This window comes from Otolemur garnettii, unplaced genomic scaffold, assembly GCF_000181295.1.
Source record: "Otolemur garnettii isolate 467f Iridium unplaced genomic scaffold, OtoGar3 scaffold00035, whole genome shotgun sequence".
NCBI lineage: Eukaryota > Metazoa > Chordata > Mammalia > Primates > Galagidae > Otolemur > Otolemur garnettii.
The window spans coordinates 2,239,672-2,264,296 of NW_003852430.1; the positions used below are offsets into that span (position 1 = coordinate 2,239,672).

General features: G+C 41.1%; 1 protein-coding gene across 1 annotated transcript in view; it reads right to left on the minus strand.

Annotated features, from left to right (window-relative positions):
* Positions 1-24,625, minus strand: part of GCLC (glutamate-cysteine ligase catalytic subunit) — a 43,379-nt gene that overhangs the window by 14,926 nt on the left and 3,828 nt on the right. The window contains exons 2-6 of the mRNA XM_003789650.3: positions 7,539-7,651; positions 6,580-6,762; positions 2,718-2,831; positions 1,124-1,182; positions 901-1,034 (exon numbers count right to left, since the gene is read on the minus strand). Coding sequence (XP_003789698.1) covers positions 901-1,034; positions 1,124-1,182; positions 2,718-2,831; positions 6,580-6,762; positions 7,539-7,651 — 603 coding nt within the window. The remainder of the gene's footprint in view (positions 1-900; positions 1,035-1,123; positions 1,183-2,717; positions 2,832-6,579; positions 6,763-7,538; positions 7,652-24,625) is intronic.

A 24,625-nucleotide genomic window follows, 5' to 3' on the forward strand; every position in this document is an offset into this window, starting at 1 on the left:
GTTCACAGCAACCTCAAACTCTTGGGCTCAAGTGATTCTCTTGTCTCAACCTCCTGAGCAGCTGAGGCTACAAGTGCCTGCCACAATGCCTGGCTATTTTTAGAGGTAGGGGGGGTCTTGCTCTTGCTCTGGCTGGTCTTGAACTCCTGAGCTCTGGCAATCTGCCTGCCTCCACCTCCCAGTGCTGGGATTACAAGAAGCCCTTCTTTTAACTAATGAGAAAAACTGAGCCAAGAGTAGTGAAGGGCGTTACCCAAACATCTGAGCCCAAACCCAGTCACAAGCCAGTGTGCTGCCTGGGTTCTGTGCTCTCCCACTGAGGTCCTAAGTGAGCCTGGTCAATGATCACTGCCAGGGGCACCAGGAATTCAATCAGATCTAGAAAAAATTTTAAATGGGTAAATAAGGAAAGGCTATTTACCCCTTGTACAACTTAGCCAGAGGAAAGACCAGTGTAGGCTGCTGAAGATTATTCTTTTATACTATTAGATGGCTTTGCACAAATATAAAAATTTAAAGTCAAAACAATCCGTGTCTTGGATTACAAAAATCACTGGAATATTTCCATGAGAGCTCATGTCCAGAAATAAGAAGTGATGTTTAACAACCTCACCAGCCTGTCACTAGATGGCAGTAAAAAAAATAGGCACAGGTTATAGAAAGAGCGTTAAGAACAAGGATCACAGAACATTCTGCATTTTAAGTTAATAAATAACCACAATACAGTATATACCTTTATGACAAACTGTAGATTCTGTAGAATTATGAGTCAAGATATAGCTTCCAATGAATTTACTAAAATAATTTCGTGGTTTTTCAGCCTAACTATGACTTTTAAAAGGAAAGCAGCAAGTATAAAATGGATGAGGACGCTTCCCTCTCTGGCTGTCGGAAGCATACCTGAAGACAGCAGTTGCCCATCCCAAATCCCATGGCATCCATGTAGATGTGATCCGGCTTAGAAGCCTTTGCTGCCTCGTCATCCTCAGGAAATGTTTCTATAAATGGAGATGGTGTGTTCTTGTCCTTAAAGACTGCATTAATTCAAAGACAAAAATAAAACATTTGAGAATCAAATATTAAACAATTCAAGAGGGATCTCTCCCGGCCCCCACAGACCTACTTGGCACATTGATGACCACCTTCTCTCCTCTCCTGTGTCGGATGTTTCTTGTTAGGGTACTAGAACAGAAAGGCAAATGGCATAATTGGTCACCTAAGGCTCATCATGTCTTAAGAATATCACATACAAGTAAATGGAACGAAATCACACCTCAAACCACTGGTAATTCTCTAAGACATCGCTACAGAAAATGTGGCTCAAGATACTATAAGGGAATTTTCTGGAAAAAAGGGTCTACGTTAATATCAATTCTTTAGACTTTAAGAATGCCATTGTCTCCCGCTTGGCCCTGCTTCATAGCTCCCGGTAACTTACCAAATCAAGTTGAGATGTCAAGGTCTGCCAATGTCCGATTTCACCCGGTTTTTAACATTTCCCATTTTAACTCAAAGTCCTTGGCCAAACTGTAGTACTCCTTTCCCCAGGCTTCTCTGGAGCCCCACCTGAAACCTCAGTTCCCTCTCCCCTGATCTGCATCTTCTACATTAACTTATCCTCCAGACCCCAGCTGCCCAACCCAGAAGTTACACGGTGACCATTAAGCACTTGAAATTTGGCCAAACCTAATTAAAACATGCTGTGAGAATAAAATACACAGCAGATTTTGAATCTTAGTACAAATAAAAGAAAGTAAAATTTCTCAATTTAAACATACTTGTTATAAATTCTGGATATATGGGTTAAACAAAGTATATTATAAAATTACATTCACCTGTTTTTCACTTTAATGTGGCTACCAGAAAATTTGTAATTACACTGTGGCTTGTATCATGTTTCTCAGACAATGCTGCTATATGTTCAGCCTAAATGCCACCTTTTCTATGACGCTCGCCTTGATCCTTCAGTCAGAAACATCCTCCTTGCTCCAAGGAGTATCTCTGGTGCTACCACCTTTGGACATATGCCATAATCTATCTTTCCTTGCAGCTGAATACTTTTATTTTCCTTTAAATCCATGACAACATTTGAAGTTGGGAACTGTGTCTAATCTTTGCCTCTCTGAAAGACTTTGCATGTAGCCCAAGTGCAGGCCTGTTAAAGGAATGAACACCGTGAAGTCCCCATGTTCCTACCGCCAGCCCAGGATGATGGATGAGCAAGCACCAAGGTACAAAGCCAAGGGCAGACTGGTGAAGCCCTGAAGCAACTTCAAACCTAAGAATCAAACTACAAACTAACAGAACTAGATGTTACCAGAAGGAGAGCGCCTATACCAGCTGCGGGGCAAGTTATTCTTTCCCATCCAGGTCTATGGGGTGAGATGAGCAGATAGATACTGAAGGGAACTTAGGGCAAAGGTAGGAATAACTACAGGAAGGAGTCCCGAAGTAGGTGTTTACACAACTAGAACCAAAAAAAAAATCTCATTAAGAAGGGAACAGTGACTGGCCAAATGACTTTAATACAACTTGGAAAATGAAATCAAGGCTGGCTGCAAGAAACCACCTTGAGGGTACTGAGGATGCGAGCAGGTGTAAGTCACCTGATTTCTCTAGTTATTTTATGAAAGGAGCCAGAATTCAGTAAATGCTCAGAAAGGATTCCCAGACTGGAACACCATATTCTCAGAATTTCAACAGGAAGCCCAACTCACCTGAAGCGAGGGTGCTTGTTAATTGCTTCATCGGGGAAGAACAGGGACTTGGAAGCTCCTCCTTCAACTGGGTTGGGCTTGTACTCAGGCGTTGTGAACCCAGGACAGCCTAATCTACAACAAATGGAAGAACTAAGTAGATGGGATGTGTTTTGCCACCACTGCACCTGTTAAGAACACCTCACTTCCAGCATTCCCTTTTCAGAGGGAAAACAAAGGCCCTGTAAGTACTGTGCCCTTCTGCGACCACTCCCTACACTCACGGACAGCATCTTGCTCAGTGGGTCTGTTGTGATCCCAGCCCGTTACTGACTTTACCAGAGTCCCACTCACCATCCAGAGCATTTACTCCGGTCGTCCTCCTCTCATCTAACAGGAAGGCCTGCCAGCATGGAAGTCACTTCCCCTGGTTGCATCAGTTGTCAGGGGTTGTACACGTTCCCCACACAGCTTCTGAGGCATCCTTGTCCTTATTTACCAGTGCTAGACTCTCATTTTCTTTTGACCACACCACACGGCCCCCCACCTCCTGACAGGCTTTGTTGAACTCTGGAAAGGGCCTGTGTTTTTTGCCTCCACCAGAGATCTCCCGAAGTCTGAAACCCAACCCTATTATCTCATTTGACCTAAAGAAGAGCTCCAATTCCAACCCAGAAAATGAAGCTCCATCTTTATCCTGAGTGTAAAGCTCGAGTTCCACTTCACCTGCAGTGACGCTGCTGGTTTTTCCAAGTTAGGGATTTAAAAATCAAGATTAAGTGTGCTGTGAGGGAGGACAAAGATTAACAAAGTTAGTGAAAAGAAACCAAGGGAGGCTCTTATCAGGGTTTTAGATCAGTGGTAGGAGACTTTCGGCTTGGGGGCTGATACTAGCTCACACCTTATTTTTAACCTCTACCTTTCATAAAATAAAGCGCCAGTTGGCTGCCCACATCCACCTTGAAACAAGTTGCTGATCCTATCTGGAAACAGTTCCCAGCTACCAGGGCTCTTGTGAATTCCTGCAATTATGTGCATTATTTACGATGAGCCTGCAAACCTTAGGAAAAGCCCATTAGTTGAGTAACAAACGTGAATCTGAAGGATCCCTGCTAATTGAAATCAGGTGAGATGAAGAGCCACCATGAATATACTGGTGTGGAACGGAGAAGAGGAGTCAGAACTGGCTCTCCAGAGGGACACAGCCCAGCTTTCCTGTGGACCAGGGCTGTCCAACAGAACCTTCTGCAGTAACAGACATTGACACATCTGCACTGTCCACACCAGTGTGGGAGTCGCCAACCACATGTGGCTACTGAGCACTTGAAATGAGGCTAGTGTGACTGAGGAACTAAAAACTGAACAGTCTCATGGCCAGTGTTTTGGACTACGGTTCCATACTATAGAGCTCTGCCTCTTTACAGAGAAAAATCCATTGTTTCCACGTATGACTGGAGTACTCCTTTATCATTTACTGGAGATATAAGCAGAGGCCTCTAACCACTAAATAATAATTGTTCCTTTTTGTTTACAAGTCTAAAAATATCCTCCCATCCTAATGCATACAGCTAGGCTTTAAAATTACAGGTTTTTAAAATAAAACTTATTCCAGTTTGATAAAGGAAAAAAAAAGGCCAACTACTCCATACAGAGCCATTCTCAATTAAGAAAAGAGATACATTAGGTTGAACCAAAAACTTTGTTACCCAGAAAGAACTACCACTGTCTATCAAAACTACACATCTCTAAACTTAAAAACATAAAAACAGTTCTGGTGTTATAAACTCCATTTTTTTTTTAAATTTGCTAAGGGAAATGTACAACTTTCTTAATGTTAAGGAGAAAAAAGAAAACGTAAGATCTTAAATTTTCCAGTTGACTAGAAGTTGTCACATACCATCATCTGTAACCTACTTCTTGGCCTCTCCTGGTATTCTCAGGTTTTCAGGACAATCACTAGAGCAGCAGCCTCGACGTCTCCTCTCCCCTGGCAGGTCCACTGGCTTTGCCTTTTAATCCCTCCACCTACCCATGTGCAGGCCACCCTTGCCTCCTGAGTGGGCCCCTCACCTATGTCCTAGAAAGCTGGGCACCTATTACACGGCTATGCTCATACAGTTCAGGTGAGGGCAGTGATGCAAAAATGGGACGCTATCCACTCAATCTAACCTTCTAAGGCCTCTGACTGCTTTTCGGATGACACCAAATTCCTCCCACTTAGTTTGGCCAGCTTGTCTTCTAGTTCCATGAAGGCTCCTGCTCACCTGGCTCATCCTAGGACTTCTGTGTACACTGCTTCCCCTTCTCCTGGACATTCCTCTCCTCACTGCTCCTGTGCCAAGCCTCCTAGAACCCTGGACATCACTCCCATCACCTGTCTGCCATGCCCCAGAGTGCATCAGAAGAAAGCCATGCCACTCTCTGCGCTCCCCACCTCCTCCTCACAGCACTGCCCCAAGTTCATACTCCCCAGTCTGTGGGCAGGATTAACCTTTGTCTTCCCCAGCTCCACAGAGGCCCTGAGTGCCTGCTCTTGCTCATGATGGCCAGTTCTTACTGCCTGGGTCAGGAATGGAATAGACACTCAAAGAGCTTGAGTGACAGCAGACTTTGTCACCTCCTCTTTCAGAAATGTGCTAACTCTTGTCAAAACATACCTATACCTATCCTCCCTTGCCCGGCTTGGTTTTTTCTTCTGGAAAGTAGAAAAGTAGCCTGCACAATGGAGTTTTTTTTGGAGACAGAGTCTCACTGTCACCCAGTCAAGAGTGCAGTGTTGCTATCATAGTTCACTGTAGCCTTAAACTTCTGTGGGTCAAGCAATCCTCCTGCCACAGCCTCCCAGGTAGTTTGAATTATCAATGCATGCCACCACATCTGATGCATTTTTCTGTTTTTAGCAGAGACAGGATTTCACTATACTGCCTGGATTGGTCTTGAGCACCTGGCCTCCCAAAGTACTGAGATTATAGACATGAGCCACCATGCTTGGACAATAACACATTAAAAAAAAAGAAAATGCCTAAGACCAGTGGAATGACTCTGAATGTTTGTGTTCACTGTGGACATTTATCAGGACAAAAAGGTATAAAAATAGTTCTAAGTATTGTAGGCCATAGGTGCCAAGGCTCAAAACTCTTTTGAACTTTAAGAAGGTAAGCATGCAGACAAGTCCCATTCATGATCTGGGAGATCTGCCTTCTTGTACCGAGGCTCTGTGTATGTATGTACGATACTCTCATACTTCATTCTAAGCTCAGAATGTTATTTCACTATATTTACTTTTATGCATTCTATTGTTATAACTAGATTTGATGACAAATCCTAAATCTTTTCAGCACAATAGCCAAATACAACCTAGTGACCCATCCTGTTGATAATATGCCTTGATAGCACATAGGGAGGCAGCACAAGTGACCTGAACTGCCACCCAGTTCCACTACCCACTAGAAGGCAAATGCTTATTTTTGAAATTGTACAAGGGAGCGACAGACAAGTGAGAAAATCACTCAGAGGTCACTAGGAGGCTCAGCTACTGTCAACAGGGTTGGAACTACCTGGTGGGTGTGCCGCTCCCTCCACCCTTGTCTGTGGTGGACAGAGGCACCACTGCTGGTCCTCATCACAGTCCCCAAGGTCTCTTCCCTGGGCCCAGATGAATACCCTTATCACAGTACTCCGGGCAGCCACCACCCACTGACTGAAGCTGGCATGCAATTTAGCCTTCAGCTCTACCATGAGAGCGCCTGTTAAATGTAGTGTATATAGTACGAATTATGAGGATCGTGGGGGTGAAATCCTCAGGTCACAATCTGCTTTCTTTATAAGCTACAGCTTTAACACATATGTCTGCTGGGGCCATGTTAATAATATAGGAACTAACCTTGGAAATGAAGTTATTGTGCAAAGAGCCTGATTTTCTTCTAATATAGAAGTGGCCTCCTTCCGGCGTTTTCTCATGTTGGCCTCAACTGTGTTGAATTCAGACATTGTTCCTCCATAGGGCTGCCCAGGCGTCCCTTCAATCATGTAACTCCCATACTCTGGTCTCCAGAGAGTAGGATGGCTATAGGCAAGAAATAATTTAGTTCCATTGTTTGAAGTCTTTAAGGTCATTAAAAAAAATTTAGAAACCATTAGGTATAAACAAAGCTAAGAATTCAGTCACAATTCCCAATAGTATTACTTTTCCATAGCTCTTCATCTATATAAGGGTTAAGTATTGGGTCCAAAATATTTATAAATAACTGAAAATGCACACAGGGGACTCACTGCCCAGCACAAGCCAGACCAACTCTGCAGGGAAGGAGAGGGGGCCTCTGGGTGCCCAGACTGAAATGCAGCTTCCCCAAAAGTAGTGAGTGGAAAATGAACTAGAGAGGACATATCCGCCTCCTTCACTTCCTCTGTTTAAATATTTAAAAAACATCCTACTGGCCAAACAAAACCCATCTGCAAATTTCATTATGCAATATGGTTGTTGATCCCAGTTAAGCTTTGGCAATGTGTATTTTTTTTCCTCCAGAAAAATGCTTAATAGTAAACAAGTGTTGAATTTAGTTTGCTGTACAAAGTGCTTTAATATGTTAATGTATCTGATTTAGCACCCTAGAGATAGGTATTCTCTCTACAGTGAGGAAGCTGAGGCACAGACAGGTTAAGTAACTTCCTGAGGTTATTCAGCTAATAAGTAGAGGAACAAGGATTTAAAACCCACGCAACCGGGAATAAAAAAAGCCTGCAGTCTTAACTGCTAGGCGATCCTGCCTCCCACAAGTCTGAGAAAGACTATGTCGTAGTAGCTCTAACACTCTCAAACAGGCCTTCAGCACAGCAGCTTACTTTGGGTTTGTCCTTTCCCCCTTCTCTTGTAGAGTCTCAAGAACTTCCCCTCCAGACAGGAGCAACTGCACTTTCTTATTTTCATGATCAAAAGATACCAACATGTACTCCACCTATTGAAAACGAAAGTGAGAAAAAGTAAATAGATAGTACACAGAGAAAAAACAAAACTAAATCCAAAAGTGAGAAAGGTTAACGTTCTTCCAGATTTGAGCTCAGTGTAATCTTTAGCAGAAAAAGGCAGGGAGATGTGAAGGCTGGAAAGGATCCCCAATAATTCAAGGCAGCCATTTTTGTTCACGCTACAGCGTGTGAGAAGGGTGGGTTTGTGTAACATGGAAACCCGTGGAGGATAGTGAGTCACTAGTGGCACTGCTGGAGGATGAGAACTCTTATTCTTCCCATCTTTTCTTTCCCCTATTCTATTTACTGTCCTATAGAAAGGTCAAGATAACCATTTTTATCAAATGTACTTTCAGAGGGGTTTCAAGCTAAGGTTCTGTAAATTACAGTCGTAGAGAAAAAATTCCCCTTTAAAATTTACTATGTACTCAATTGCCTTATTATAAGTTTCAGAAAGTGGTTACTGGACATTCCTGTTATGGCAGATTATTAACTTGTTGGCAGATTCTTTCCCCCACAGTATTTATTTGTGTGTAACAATACACATACAAGTCTAGAAGATCTAAAAGATGTCAACAGTCTTAGTGACTCTGCAATACGAGATCATAAAGTTTTTAAAACTCATTTGTTCTAATTTTGTAAAATAAATACTACCTTTATAATAAGTTTTTTCTTTTTTTTTTTTTTTTTGAGACAGAGTCTCACTTTGTCACCCTCTGTAGAGTGATGTACCATCATAGTTCACAGCAATCTCAAACTCTTGGGCTCAAGTGATCCTCTTGCCTCAGCCTCCCAAGTAGCTTGGACTGCAGGAGCCCGCCACAATGCCTGGCTATTTTTAGTCTCGCTCTTACACAGTCTCAAACCTGTCAGCTCAGGGCAATCCACCTGTCTCAGCCTCCCAGAGGGCTGGGATTACAGCGTGAGCCACTGCACCCAGCCCCAAACACCTAAAACAAAGGTTTTAACTTAAAAATCTTACTACACCTTTTCTTTAGCATCTTTTTTCTTACTCTTTTTTTTTTTATTTCAGATTACTAGAAGGGTACACATGATGATGTTACATTGTTTGTACTTGTCTAGTCAGAGGTATAGTGGTTTCCTTCACCCAGGAAGCGTGATGGCAGATTTTGTAATCATTCTCAGTACAAGTTCCACTTCTGAAGAGTTAAACTATAATCATAAGTAAATATATCAATCTGAAGAAGTTATTTCAGGGGTTTCAACACTTTGATTTTGGTTTGTTACAAGTAATTTAAAACTTCTCCACTCTGAAGTCATAAAAAATTAACAACGCAGGGTACACCATGCATTTATTAAGAATACCTTATGGTGGAATTTTGATAAAAATAAAGAGTTAAATGCCAAAGTAAAACTCTTCCAGGCAGAGTACAACTAGAACCTGCTTTTCTTTCCCCTGAAATTGCATGCTTCAAATCATGACAGTTGGTGTGAATAGTTAAGATCATGAGTCTTTATGTGTGATTGAAATAAAACCACATTACCTACCAGTAAGTGAAGGGCATGGAACTGGATTATTCAGGCAAACACTTGAAAATACCATTTACACAAGGCACCAAGATAGTTACTCTAGAGCCGAGGTGGCAAACTGATGTCTCACAGGGCAAACCAGTCTGGTGTGCCTGGTTTGGCTTCCACCAGTCCTTTAAAAAGGGGAGAGATGTGCAACAGTATATCCACCATCTCTGGTATGTCACATGGAAATCCAGGTTCTCACCCTTGAAAACATCCAGAAGCCCAGCAGCACTGGGCCTGGCTTGGGGGGGGGGGGGCTGCTTTCTTTGCGGGTACATTCTATTTCCTGATTTGTGTGTAGCTGACCTGTCTGGTCCTGGAAGGCACTTGGGGCAGCCATCCGCATCACACAGAAATGATAATATGTAAGAGGATGTTTTGTTCTTTGGCTAAGAGGAAAAAAATGTTAGTAACCACAGGAAATTGCTCAGCAGGTTTAAACAAAAAAAAAAAAAAAAAAAAGAAAAGAAATTTTCAATTAACTCTTATTAGTTGTCTTACTGATGAATTTAGGTTCCCTTCAGAATTTTTTAGTTCAAGAAATGGGTAAGACCCCTCGATTTAGGTTCAGGAAGCTGAAATGTGATATCTGTCCCTGCACGGTCGCTAATTGTTAAGGGCTGCCAACTCTAGGCTGCAGACCCCCAAAGCGTCTAGTTGCTAGAAAGCACGGAGGGACCCACAAATACTGCTGAACAGCCGTAACTATGCAACAGGAAACTAAGCTTTAGGGTGGATACATGAAAAGATCTAAGTAGTATATGAGAAACAGGTTTATGTTTAAGTGAGCATAATGGAAAGGGTGTATTTTCATACATGGATCCTGACCTTAAAACCTAGCATATGAAAGTAGACATGGTCACCAATTTTACAGGGGGGCAAAGAGGCTCAGAGAAGCCGAGTAAGCTATCCAAGGCCACTAGCGTCTCCCTGGGATCTGAAGCCAGTGCTGCCTGATCTCAAGGCCCAGCACACCTTGCTACCAGAACTACAGAGGATGCCAATCTTGGTAAGAGATGTTAAGCTTTTTATAAAAGTGTTATAAGCTACACAACAAGGTAGGAAAAGGTTATAATACTGGCCAGAAAAATCTCAAATTGATTACGCTTCAATTTTATGAAGTGGGCCTAATACTATATCATAGAAATGGAAATGTAACCTATAGTTACATTTATAACTATTGGTTTTTTCTTTTTTTTTTTTTTTTTGCACCATAGATTTAAACAGATGAATTGACCCATTTCTTAGAGCCAGGGCAGAGCCCACTTGCTCTGTGTAGCATTCTTAACTCTCCCAGCCAGAAGGAATCTGTATCTTTCACTTATAGACTTCAATATATCTGCCTGGCATCATATGCTACCAGGATTAAGTTACCCTCTTAACCAGTACCATGCTCCCTAAAGAAAGACAAGGACATAGTTTCTGGTTCACTGGGTCTGTATCATTTATCTATTACCAAAAGAGCAGTAAGTTTTGCACGAGTTATACAAGCTTAAATTCAACAACTTCAGTTAGTTTCTTAATTTTGAAAAAAATTGAAATTCTTTGTTTCCAAATTTCCTTTTAGCATACAAGTTTAAAGCAAGAGTAAGGCAAAAGACCCAAAAGCTCAAATTCATTATGAGTTTTATATATCAGCCAAATGGATGACATTTAAAATGTTAACAAACCGCAACTCTTAATTAAAAACAACTGCTCCATGATATCATTAAGCAAATGAAACAAAAACATAGAATATTTACCAAATGAAAGGGGGAAAAAATGAGACTTACTTTTCAATAAGAAGTCATAAGAATTTACTGAATACTGGGCGGTACCTATGGCTCAAAAGGGTAGGGCACCAGCCCCATATGCCAGAGATGGCGGGTTCAAACCCAGCCCTGGCCAAAAAAAAAAAAAAAAAAAAAAATTCACTATTTTTCAAATTCAAATTCAAGGCCTTCTGAAGTCCTCATCCTCTATAATCACCCTGATCTTTCTGTGTCACCCTAAAAGCAGTTCTTTGACCACTTAGCTTTTTGCTATTTAATCACCCTGTCACCTCAATACATTTATATTTATTTCCAATTTTAGTTCACACTGATGATTAACTAAATCTATAAAAGCCACACCACAGCTGAGATGGAGTTTGGTTCAGTAACCTAGATGATACAAGATTATGAAAAGGGATAGATACATTAAGGCAGTGCTTTCCCACTCTAAAACATCTACAGCCACAATGATTTATTTTGTGATTTCCGGATTTGTCCTCATCATAAACTTCCTTTTTGCATCCAAAGGATGAGAGGAACAAATTCAAAGAGAAAGTAAAACAGAGGCCCTTCTGTACTACAACATTGATTCCAAGGATTAAACTGTACTCGCTTCCTAACTTGAACAGCATCTAGGCTATAAACCTAGAATCCCAGCAACATCTCTTTGTACACTGTGCACAAACCCAGTGTGAAAGTATACAGCCAAAGAGCATCATCAACGGGTCACGCAGTCACAATTCAAATTCGCATGATTAACATACCATCTTGGAAATAGGAAAAACCCCCCACTAAGCTCTATTCTCCACAATACAGGTCAAAACTCACCAGATGTGACTTTGGGACACTATTATTTGGCACCCATCAGTTATCCTTTTAAATGTGGGAGAACAGGCCCAAGAAAAATACCCAACCACTTTGCAAGACACTCATTTTAAATATGCACTACTGCTCCTACAAATGAAAATTACAATCCCTTAGATTTCCATTACTAAAAGGCTAAATTTTATCCTACTAGAATAAAAGTCACTAGTATTCCTGAGCTGTCGAATCGAGGACAAAAACACATATAAAAGACTAGAATGAAAGTCACTAATATCTCTGAGCTGCCGAATCAAGGGCAAACTCGATTATGTACTTTGCCTTATGTGTTACATAGTGTTGCTAGGCACAGCCTGGACATAATCCTCAAGTTGTTTAATGCAGGTTTAAACAGGGCGAGGTACTTTATGTTCATCTGAAATTAGGCCAATAAAAACAAAGTATCTCAACTGAGGATGATGTAAGTACTCAGTACAATGCTAAACACAGAATAACGGCAAACTACCTGCGGCAATGAGGTTTAAGTAACAGTTAATATAAATCCTAAAAATGTCAGTTAATATTAAGTCTTTAGATGGCATTTACCACTAATGTAAAACAAATTTTCATTTGTTTTGAACATTTTGATAACTTACCTTAGCAGTAAGAGTCTCAGGGAGCTCAGAATTTGAGAAATAGTTGACATTTCGTGAAACATAAATTTCTTAATTTCTACCACCTTGTGATAAAAACTGCTTACTTAGACAATCTAGTTCTGTAAGAATCAGAGCAGTTATAGGCAGTTCCTCATCTAAGGGGTGGAACTGTACTTTGAGAAAGTTCCTTTGTTAGTTTCCGTGTAAATCAGAACTAAAGTATTTCAGCTCTCCCCGAAGTATTTAAGCTAACACATACCTGACCTTTGGAGAGAAAGAACCTGTCACCAAGTCCTGGAGGGACAATGGCTTGTGAGGTCCTTAACATTCCACCCAGGTGGTAGCCCAAGGACTCTCCCCTTCTCATGCGCTAGGGGGCATCTGTGTACAAGTTGTCAGAACAAAGGGGGCAAGGCTATGAAGGGCTCCACGTGACTCAGTGGGGAGAATGACCATGCAGCCCCCACCGGAGTCTGGGGTTCATGGCCAGCTCCTCCGTTTCACTGTCTGCTCTCTTCCACTGGCCCAAGCAGTAGTTCAATCTGTTTGCCAGAAGCACCTGCTGCTTCTCAGAGACCCAGTTTCCTCCTGACACTGACTCCTAATAAGTCCACAAACTATTTTGACAGCTACTGCTCTAGCCAAGTTGATGACTCGTCAGTGCCAAACACTGAAAGCCTGGAAGCTCCGGAGGCTTCGCAGAGGAAGCACCACGTAACATAAGCGGATTCCCGGAAGGACCGTCTGGGAAGAGGTGAGGGTCTAAGAATCTTTAAACATGCACACAACCTCCACTCCTCCCCTGGGACACTGGACCGCTGACTGCAGCACGATCACCTGTCTGGCCTGGCAGAGATGCAGATCAACTGGGCTGCCCTCCATAGACCAAGCCACAATAGCTAGGGATAGAAGGCTATAAGCTGTTTTAAAGTTAGGGATTGTGCCTTCTGCCCAGAACACTGTTTGCTCACACAGCAAAACCTGAGCAAAAAACACCAGAACCATGGAACTGGATGGCTCCTGTGTCCGTGGCTAGCACGGCACCTAAAGCCGAGCATCTACAGAGGTGCTCTCCATAGTGAGCCACACACAGAAGGCCTGAGTGACAAGACCATAAGAGCTGCTGCACTTACAATAGCAGAAAATTCAAAAGGCATTTCTAATTCGGATGTAACGAGATTTGATATGACTCCAGAATTTGGTTTAAGGTAGCCTCCTACATTAGACATCACAAATAACAAAACCAGTTTTACAAGGTAAGCTTTGAGTCCTTTGGGGGGACCAGCAAGTACAAAGTAGCAACTGTCATGTGTGCACTTTTTGTATATGATCTATTATATACGGTGATGTTTTAAACTGGAGACTGTTGATATATTACAATTAAACCACCCTATGTCTTGAAAAGATAATATTTTAGACTGAACTGCCAAAACATTATCAGCTTCTTAAAACATTTCATATATTTTGAGGAGATAGGGCCCCCCTCCTTTAACTCTGAAATGCCAATTCATACCACAGAACTACATGATACCTTCTAGGGGAAGTTTACACTTTTAGAAAGCAAAATAAATATGGCCTTGCCCTGACCTGTTCTACTGGCATCCTAGATTAGGACTCTGGCTTACAGAGCAGGTTGCCTTTCATTCATAATATATTAATTTCAACCATAACACTGTATTAAAAATATCAATTTCCCGCAGAATTCAGCAGAGCACTTTCCTTGACATTATCTTGGCTCACACAGAGAAAACATTCTTCACATGCCTAGTTTAGTGATATGAAGCCCAAGTGAAAAACTGAGACTTTAAAAGAAAGAAAATGAGAGTTGCAGGAAAAACTGTGAATGTCATAAAGAGGGAAAATGATATCTTTCATTAAAGGAAAGAAAATCGTGTCCGCTATGCATATGTACCCAATAGGCACATGTGACTACTAAACCCAAGAGAAATCTGAACCCACTAATTCATTCCTGTTGTCACAAAGGAAATCCTTGAATAAAGATCTGCTTTTTTATGCCCTTAAAGATGGCATGAGACACTGTTTACTGGGCCTCTGAATGTGTTGGCTGATTTTAGAAAATCATAACCACACTTCAGGCACATGTCAGTTTTAATTTTCTGACAATAGTAGAGACCGTTAAGGCACTCCTACCTTATGTCTAAACCAAATTTAGCAAAATTGAACCGGTTTGCTTATACAAACTAATATCAGAAAACACGGCACAAGTTACCCATGGTGGTATCTACCGTGGCCACCAACACAGCACAGACCCTCTGTAATTCAGAAACCTAAACCACAACACGTTTCCTCTTCACGGAACAATACTGTCAATATCGGTAGTAGCTTGTGGGTTCTAAAGACAAGGACTGAGAATATATTCTCCCCATCCCCCAGTCCCAATCACTATGTGGCTGACAAGAGGGCATGCTGGTCCAGACAGAGGCTGCTTTAGATCAATTGCCCTGCAGTGGCCAGAGCTGGAGAGGAGCTGGGGTGCTGTAGGGAGTGAGGCCTATGGGGGAATCTTCAGCAGCTCCCCAAGTGCAAAGGAGTTCAGGGCTGTACCATGGGGGCATGACTATTCCTAGAGAGAACACGCACCCTCTCTGGGCGGCACCCAGCTTAGCACTTGATGCATGTCCAGGGTGAGCAAGCAAGCAATCATATTCCCTTCTAAGGTAGAAGTCAGGTCAGCCTAAATTCAAGGACTACCGATGAGAAATATGAGAAATTCAGGATTTTAACTCAGAGCTACTGGTATTAGGCTAACCAATCCAACAAGTGAGCTAATGCCAAACAGAAAAATTCTAACTCCAAAGTGACTTCTGTGTTCAGAAGGGACCACCTATGCCCTCAGTGACAAGATGACAATGCCATTCCACCATCCTAAGCATTTGCACACAGACTCTTTCTCTTTCATCGGTCTCCTATTCAGGGGTTATACCTGATCTCACCAACAAAGTAATTCTAACCTCCAGGATTTGGAAGACTCAGACTCTTGTGAATACAAACTCCTTTTCTCCATATTTGAAATTCAGGTTAAAGGACAAAAATCTGAGATAAGTGGAAACCCCTGACTTAGGCTCTGACTCTGGTCTGCTACCTGCTACCCTGGGAGGAGGTTGGCACAGGCTGCATAACTATCAGATGAGGTCAGCCTGATTTCCCTATAAAGGGCTGGTCCTGCATCTATCTGCATTTTCACAAGGCTCGCTGGCCAGCAGATTAGCTGGGAAGGCCAAAGTCACATTACTAAACTTGTTAGCATTTGTCCTGCAGACCGAGAAATTTACCAAACATATTCAATGGTGTCATTCTGAAAGAGTGCTGCCATCTCACTAGGAAATAATTACTGGCTATCTGGTACAAAAAAAACTGCTCACGCCTGTATCTGTGGCTCTAAGATATGTTTACACATTAAAAAAAAAAAAGCCTACTTCCTGCATGACCACCATCCTTTCCTCGGTTCTTCCGTCTTCCCTCTCCATCTTCAATCTCAGCTCCAGGTGGAGCCCATTAAAACTGTCACAGAACTTGTCTCCTTCTGCCCATTTGGACGGCAGTATGTGGGGGAACAGTTAAAAGTTCTGGCTTTCGATTCAATCACTTTCAACCTCCCTGGTGCTTCACTTTTTCTCTTTTGTAAAATGGGGGTAATATGCTGGCCTCGCAGGGTTACTCGGGGAGGATTACATGAAATAATGCATGTCAAGTGCCTAGAACAGTGTTAATTAAGTTCACAGGTGTTAGTGGTTACTATTTTCTAGCTTAAGGGCAATGATATACTGAGGCAGGAAAAAAAAAAAAAAAGTCTATTAAGTGTTTCCCCAAAGCTGGTTAACCTGTTAGTGGGCCCTGGTGGCTTGTGATAAACATTACAAAACGTTTCAATAGACTAGAACAGAAATATCAGACTACGCCGCTCATGTGAAGGGAAGTACTATTTGCTGACAATATTGTTGACAAGGCTCTGATTTTAGGTACAGAAGTGAAAGCTAATAGTATGGAGGGCTGTCTGACTGCAATCAGGTAGACAAGGGCCTTCATTCACCAATAAGGCCAAACTCTTCCTTCAAACTCTTAAATGGCTCACACGCTGCAAAAAAATAGAAAAAAAATACGGCACCTCTCCCCAAGAGCATTAGGGTTCATTTTCTCAGCCTCTTCCATTCCTTCCCCACCCCCCACCCACCACGCTTGCAGCCACAATGGCCTTTTTCTGTTTCTCCAACCACCACTTCAGAGCCTTTCAAACACTTCTGTTCCTCCTGCCGGAAATATTTTCCCTTGGCCCTCCAAGGAGCTGGCTCTAATGAATCTCCAGTCAAGTGCCATCTCTTCAGAGGGACCTTTGTTGATCCCCCTTCCCATTCCCACCCCAAGGCACCACCCACACCCATACTTCCTGAAGTTATGAAGTTGTGCAAGGTGACTACGCTGCCCAAAGCGGTCTTAATTTCCCCCCATTGTAGCCGCCAGAATATGTTTTAGTCTCGAGGCCTCAGTTTCATCATCTGTAAAATAAGAGAACGAATATCTCTTCCAGATCTAAACTACTGTTTCTGTAATTAATGTCTCCCAGAAATCCCTTTTGTGCATGAAGACCTGTTTTTCTTCTACCCTTACCAAATACCGTGTTTCCCTGAAAATAAGACACTGTGTTATACTTATTTTTTCTCAAGAAGACACACTAGGGCTTATTTTCAGGGGATGTCTTCCTTTCTGTGCTGAAATACATGGCGCATAGACCAATAAGACCATCACTAGGTCTCATTATTGGGGTAGGGCTTATATTTAACAAATGCATAGAAATCCTGCTAGGGCTTATTTTTTGGGTAGGTCTTATTTTGGGGGAGACATGGTACTCTGCCTTGCTAGGAAGACAATTTTATTCAAGTGAATTGTCTTGTTACCCCAAGCTTACTCCTCTAGTGTGTACTCTTATAAAGTCTTGAGTATGTATCCACTGGAAATCTTTCTGAAATTGATCCCATCCTCCTCTGCTCAGAAGGAAGACACTGCATATATTTTCACTTGTTATCAGGGCTTCAGATTTTATTAGCAATTTTATTTCTTTAACTACATTTACAACAGAGCAAGGCTCTTGGAAGCCACATCTGGACAAACTTTTCACAGTGGCTCTCAACTGATCCCTCTCATTCCTGCCTCAACTGATTTCTTGCAGTTCATCCTGAGCTGAGAAACCGAGTGAGTAAGCTTACAGGACTGTGTCTGAGTAAGTGATCTCTGATATGGGCTGAGATATACTTCTGGGAGTAAAGTGCATGGACTTTGTGCTTAGACGACTTTTGTTTACCTCCTAGTTCTCAGTCTATTTGAGTAGTGGGGCCAACAAACCCTAACTCCTGGACACAACACAACAACGGCAGGGCAGAGAACAACTCTGGTTAGCCCTGGCTGAGCTGCTGAAAAGTGTGTTAGAAAGTAACATAGCTTCTAGGTGTCTGGTTTGGGGAAATACGTGACCATTCAGAGAGGGAAATGAAGGAGCACACCCACATAACCTCAGAGGCTTACAGTTATTAGAAAATGTAATTTATAAATACTTTAGAAGACACTTTCTAGCATTTAAGGTCACTGTTACAGTCCTAAACTCTCTGAAGCACTTTAGAGACAGTCAGCTTTTATAGGTCTGACAAAACCTTTGTCTCTGTGACGCTCTGGACACGCCAGCTGTGAACTCCGTGGTAGAATCATAGCCCAGATTTTTACGAGTTTCTAGGAAAAAGGTCATGGAGTCTCTCATTTTAGGGTTTTAATTCGGCTAAATCAGCATCCAGTTCATAAAGAAAGGAGTTAACCAAATCCAAAGGAAGAAAGAAAGAATCTGAGGGAGGGGACAAAGGGCAGTGGGTCTGTATGAACGTTTATGTAATCAGGAACATCTATTTGGGGGACTCTTTTGTAATCTTATTGTGGAAATAAATTCAATTACCAAATCCTAACCATAACAGACACAAAAACCTAATACGAGAAGTTCTCTAAAGATCATCTGACAGAAATGATCTCAGAGCCTCAGCCATGTGACACAGGAACCCAGATAACCAAGTCTCCCAGGTCCTGAGAAGATGTGTCAGAAATGGACTCCTTAGGCTAGAAATCTGAGCTTTATTACTTAACTCCTCACGTTTAAACAACGCTTGAGAAACATAACCATTAAGTGGAGATTAAAGGTTGTCCTTCTAATACAGTCCATCCCTTTCACTCAGTGTCACCACATAACAGGGATAACTTAGTAGCACAGAGACGCCACCTAAGTGACGATCCAAACTCACACGCCATCCCTGTCCGAACCTATTTCCTTCTAAAAATTATAGTTAAGATTTCAAGCATCACATGAGCTATAAAACCATGCATAGGCTCTCTGGCATTTATTTTGGTTAGAAACCACTTTTTGCTCTCCCCGAGTCCTTAAGACATTCAAGATAGGCCACTGCCAGAGCTCCAGGGCCTGCCCGACTGCACAGCCAGTGGGTTCGCTTCAGGCATCCTTCTGTACCTCTAAGAAGCTGCCGTCTTTCCTGCATGTGGCAATCTTACGCACCTCTCATGCTAAATTTCTAAAAACCTAGTATCTGTGGCTTTCTAATTAGATGACTTTTTCAGCTGCTAATAAAATATGTTATCTCAAAGAAAATGTTAAAACCCAGAAGGTGACAGCTGGAGAAACTGAATTCTACTGTTTCTCATATGCACTGACTGATTTTCAAAAGTTGTGTGAAAACTAAAGCATACTGAAGCAGTTAAAAATTAAGAGATAATATATACATAAGCATGCACTTCAAAAACAAATGGTAGAGTTTCTTGGTTCGTCTTATAGATGTGGAAACTGTGGTCTGACAAGGTCCATATCTAAGATCACATAACCAAGGCCTAAACTCTCAACTTCACATTGAGGCTTACCCATAAAATATATGTAAACTTTCAAAACAGCTGTTTTTACAAATTACCCAGTCACAGGATGAGAAGATGGACACTAAATGAACATTACAGGTTAAGAGTTAAGAAAACCCTGACTTTAAAACTTAGCTAAATTTTAGGTGTTGGCAGGTATTATAAACCACAAGCCAGACTTTGTCCAAAGTTTATAGACAAAGGAGTGCTGGGCCGAAAGACGAAAAGTGGTAAAGACTCCCACTTCTAATAAAGATGGAATAACCAAATTTACTCTCCCACCTAAAACCACCAAAAAAATGAAAAAAAGGAGGTAGAGGGAAAAATTAGACAAGAACCATTTTCAAGACACTTGACATCAAACAACAAAGGGAAGAGATCCCTGAGATACGGGAGAAAGATTTAAGTGTGCCCTACAATTGTCCCAACTCAATACCTGAGAAGAGGTCTCGGCTCATGGGCAGGAGGGTGAAGCAAAGCCCAGTGGAGTTCTTGAACTGCAGAGATGCAACTGCAGGTCTGGGGCTACTAAGGAAACTAGTTTTCACAGGACAGAGGACCAGAAAGAAAAGTAGTAAAATACACACGCATGTGAGGCAAGTCCCCAAAGCTGAGACAGGGTGTGTTCCTTCTGGCCAGGTGAAATTACCCAAGGGCCCTGAATCATGAGTTGAGGACTATCAAAGGTCTTCCTCAGTAGAAAGGAATAATTAGCCCTAAACTGAGACCACTTTGGATCTGCCTAACCAACTAGAAAGTAATATCTGAAAGGATCTCCAAGTAACCCAGAACAGGGCTTAAAATACTTATAGGAAAAGAAAAGTATCAAACACTCCACAAGATAAAGTTCACAATGTCTAGCACCCAATCAAAGATTACTAGGCATTCAAAGAAGCAGAGAAATATACTCAAAATTAAAAAAAAAAAAAATCAATTGGCTTGGCACCTGTAGCTCAGTGGTTAGGCCGCCCACCACATACACCAGGCCTGTTTGAACCCGGCCTGGGCCTGCTAGACAATAATGACAACAACAACAATAACAGAAAAGATACTGAGGTTGACATAATGAGACTGTCTCAAAAAAACAAAAAACAAAAAAACCCCCCATCAATTGAATGTGACCTAAAATGACAAAGACAGAATTGGAAGCCAAGGACATTAGTTGTTAGAACTACACTCCATATGTTCAAAAAGTAAGCTTAATGAGGCTGCAAAATATACAAATAAATTTTATTTCAATATACTAGCAACAAACAGAATTGAAAAAATAATGCCAGGGGCAGTGCCTGTGGCTCAAAGGAGTAGGGTACCATAATGCCAGAGGTGGCGGGTTCAAACCCAGCCCTGGCCAAAAACTGCAAACAACAACAACAAAAAGATAACAATAATAATAATTATGCCATGATAAAATGGAAACTTAGGGATCATCTGACAAAAAAAGATGTGAAAGACCCATACACCAAAAACTACAAAAATATTGCTGAGGAAAGGTAAACACAATGTAAGTGGTGAGAAATAATTACTTGTTCATATATGAGGATTCAATATTAGTAAGATGTCAATTTTCCCCAAAGAGTTCCATATATTCAATGCAATCTTAACCAAAATTCTAGCAGAATTTATTTTCTTAGTAGAAATTGCCAACTTGGTTCTACAATTCACATACAAATTCAAAGTTCCCAGAAGAGTCAAACTGGCTGAAAAAGAACAAAACTAGAAAGCTAATGCTACCTGCTCTCATGACTTACTGTAAGAGTAACTGGCATAAAGTTAGACAAATCAGCACAACAGCACAGAGTCCAGAAATGGGACTGCACATGGACCCCCGGAGTCAGATGTAAAGGCAGTGCCCCTGGCTGTGGAGAAAGGCTGGCCTTTTCAACAAACGGTGCTAGATAAACTAAAAAAAACCCTTTAATAGATACCTTGTATCATATACAAGAATATGTAGGAATATATCAAAACAGACCATAGACCTAAATGTAAAACTTAACACTGTAAAACTTCTATGAGAAAACAAGATCTTTGTGACCTTGGATTAGGCAAAGATTTCTTAGATACTACATAACACTCGCGATCCATAAAACAAATGGACTTCCTAAAAATTAAGAACTTCTGTTTTTCAAAAGAAACTGTTAATCTTGGGAGGCCCAAGTGGGAAGATCAGGAGTTTGAGACCAGCAGGGGCAAGAGCAAGACCCCATCTCTATTAAAAAAAAAAAAAACCAAACACAGAAAAATGAGCTGAGTGTAAGGAGTGTGTGCCTATAGTCCCAGCAGCTCAGGAGACTGAGGTGGGAGGACTGCTTCAGCCCAGGAGTTTGAGGTTGCAGTGAGCTATGATGACAGCACTGCACTCTAGCCTGGGCAACAAAGTGAGACCCTGTCTCCAGGGAACAACAACAAAAAGGCAAGATACTGTTAAGAGAATGAAAAACTGGGAGGAAATATTTGCAAAGCCTGTATCTGATAAAACTTACATCCAGAATACACAGAACTCTCAAAATTCAATACTTTGAACACAAATGATTTTTAACACATGTCACAACAAATTACATATAGACGACACATAAGACATTAGATACTCTATATCACAGGTCTTTAGGGAAATGCAATCAAAAACACCATGCGTCTATTATTAAATTGGTTAAAATTAAAGAGACTCTACATACCAAGTGTTAGCAAGATGTGACTGAAATGGAACTGGCATATCCTGCTCAGGAGAAAGGAAAATGGTACGACCACTTTGGGAAAGTTTGGTAGTTTCCTTAAAATTAAAACACACTACTCTTAGGTAATAATCAAGACAAATAAAAGCATAAGTCCATCTAAAGACTCGTACATTAAATTTTTATCATAGTGAAAGACTAGATATAACTCAAAGTGAATGGACAAAAACTAGATATAACTCAAGGTGAATGGATAAACAAATTGTGCCATATACAGAGAATGAAGTATTACTCAAGGATTAAAATGAATAAGTTACTGACATGCAACTGTGTGGGTGAATCTCAAGATATTTACACAAAGTTAAAAAAGCCAGACCAAACAAACAAAAATATCTACATATATGATCACTGAGCAGTGCAAACCAGCCACAGAGACGACAGCAGATAAAATGCCTGGTGGTATGTAGAGAAAGCACAAAGGGGCACAGGCCATTTGTGGAATGATGGCTATGTTTGTCATCTTGACTGTGGCAGTGGTTTTATAGGTGTACAAACATCAAAAAATTGTACATTTTAGATATGTGCAATCACTGAGGTATAATCGGCAAAATTAAAGTTGCTAAAATGTTAAAAAAATACAAACCCATAACTTGGCTCTGCTAGGAATGCAGAAGAATACTAACTAGCAAGCTCATTAAGATACGGCCCATCCCACGTTACCCAACATCAGTAATGCCCTATATATACAGTTTTCTATCTTGAACAATATACACACATGCCTTGAGTATGTACAAATGTTTAGAAACAAATTCTGATGTCAGGGGCTCAATAGTGTGACATCTTTTCTTAAGATACAGGGTCTTATTGAACATTATTTAGGTTTATGCTTCAAAATGGGTCTACGTACAGAATACCAATCACAAATATATCTGCTAATACCATTAAACAGTGAGGTCTTCGCATGAAGGAATTCAACAGCGATACTGTGGGGTCATGGTAGGCCCTAGAAGATTCTTGTACAAGAGCTAGGTATCCAGCAGCAATAAAACCTTTTCTTCTATCCTGCTCCCTTCATGCTTTTAAAGTACACCCAAACCTCTACTTATCCAGAACTACACAAAGATGTCTACAAACTGGATATACCTATTCAGTGCACTTACAACACCGAAGTGAGCATCAGTGTTATACCTGTGTTTAATTTTTGTATTATTTTATATTTTGACTGGTGGCAGATACCTGGCCACCAGTATATATACTTGTTGAAAGTTCAGAGTGTACAAAAATGGGCACATATTACTCTATGCAAATTATAATTCAATAAAATTAGTTTAAAAAGAAAAGCAAAAAGGAAGAGCAGAGAGAGGAAAGGGTGGTCGGGGGGTTGGGGTCTCAGTGTGCGACACACCTTTTGGGGGCAAGACATAAGAGGGACTTTACCTAACAAATGCAATCAGTGTAACCTTATTTCTTGTACCCCCAATGAATCCCCAACAATAAAAAAATAAAGAAAAGGAAAATGCGCACAAAACTCTAGAATAAAAATAGGAAAAATAAATTCTTGTCACCTCAGTGATTGGTGGCAGTTCTCTCTTTACTGAGCAATTAAACATTTACACCCATGTGTATTTCAAAGAGTAACAGACGCTAATTTGAAATATGTACATTATTAAAAATCTTATTCAAACTGGAAGGCAAAGAGTGTCTGATCCTCTCATTTGCTAAATGAGGAAACCAAGGCTCAAGGTCACACAGGCAGTTTGGAAGTTCTAGGACTAGCACACAAATTGAACCCCCAATCCAGGGTTCTTTCCTGATGTGAGGAGATAAATACTGTCCTAGTTAGTAGGACATTGTCAAGGCACATTTCTCAAGTTGTGGGCTCTCCTTCCAACCATACCTGTGACCAATTTTAAAGATTTTTTTTTTCCCTTTTCTCAAATCCATGGCCTGGTAAGTGCAACACCAAACCATGAAAAGTAGTATTTTGATATTATGCTAATACAGTCCAACATATCACATCCAAAACACAGTTTTCTATCCAGCAGGGCCATCCATCTCCAGGGGCCACACCCCACCTTATCTGCCAGCTTGTTTGAGTTATTTCCCAAGGTTCTGCATGTAAACAAGCTTGTCTGATCATCTAGGCTTCTGACCAGTCTTTAGACTCCTATTAAGTATATGCAATAAATTCCTACTAAGTGCAAAATTAAGGGTAATCTATTGTTCTTTTTCATAAGGCTCACCTCATCAAGGAAGGCTTCTATGAGACTGGGGCCTTCAAAGTCCTTTAATTGTAAATAGTTAACAATTTACATGCAACCTGACACACATACCCCTGATGTTCACGCATATCTTCAAATAAGTTAACTCTAAAGTTTTATATAATATTCTTCATATATTGCATTTCATTTTTTTTAAAGCCTGCTTAACAAATAACCTTAGCACTTCAAGGTTCACTGTGGCACTATACACAACAGCCAAGATGTGGCGACAATCTAAATGTTCGTGGATGAAATAAAGAAGATGTGGCATATACAAGCAATGAAATATTACTCGGCTTTTTTAAAAAAAAAAAAAAAAAGGGAAACCCTACAATATGCAACAATTTGAATGAACCCCGAAGACACTGCATTAAG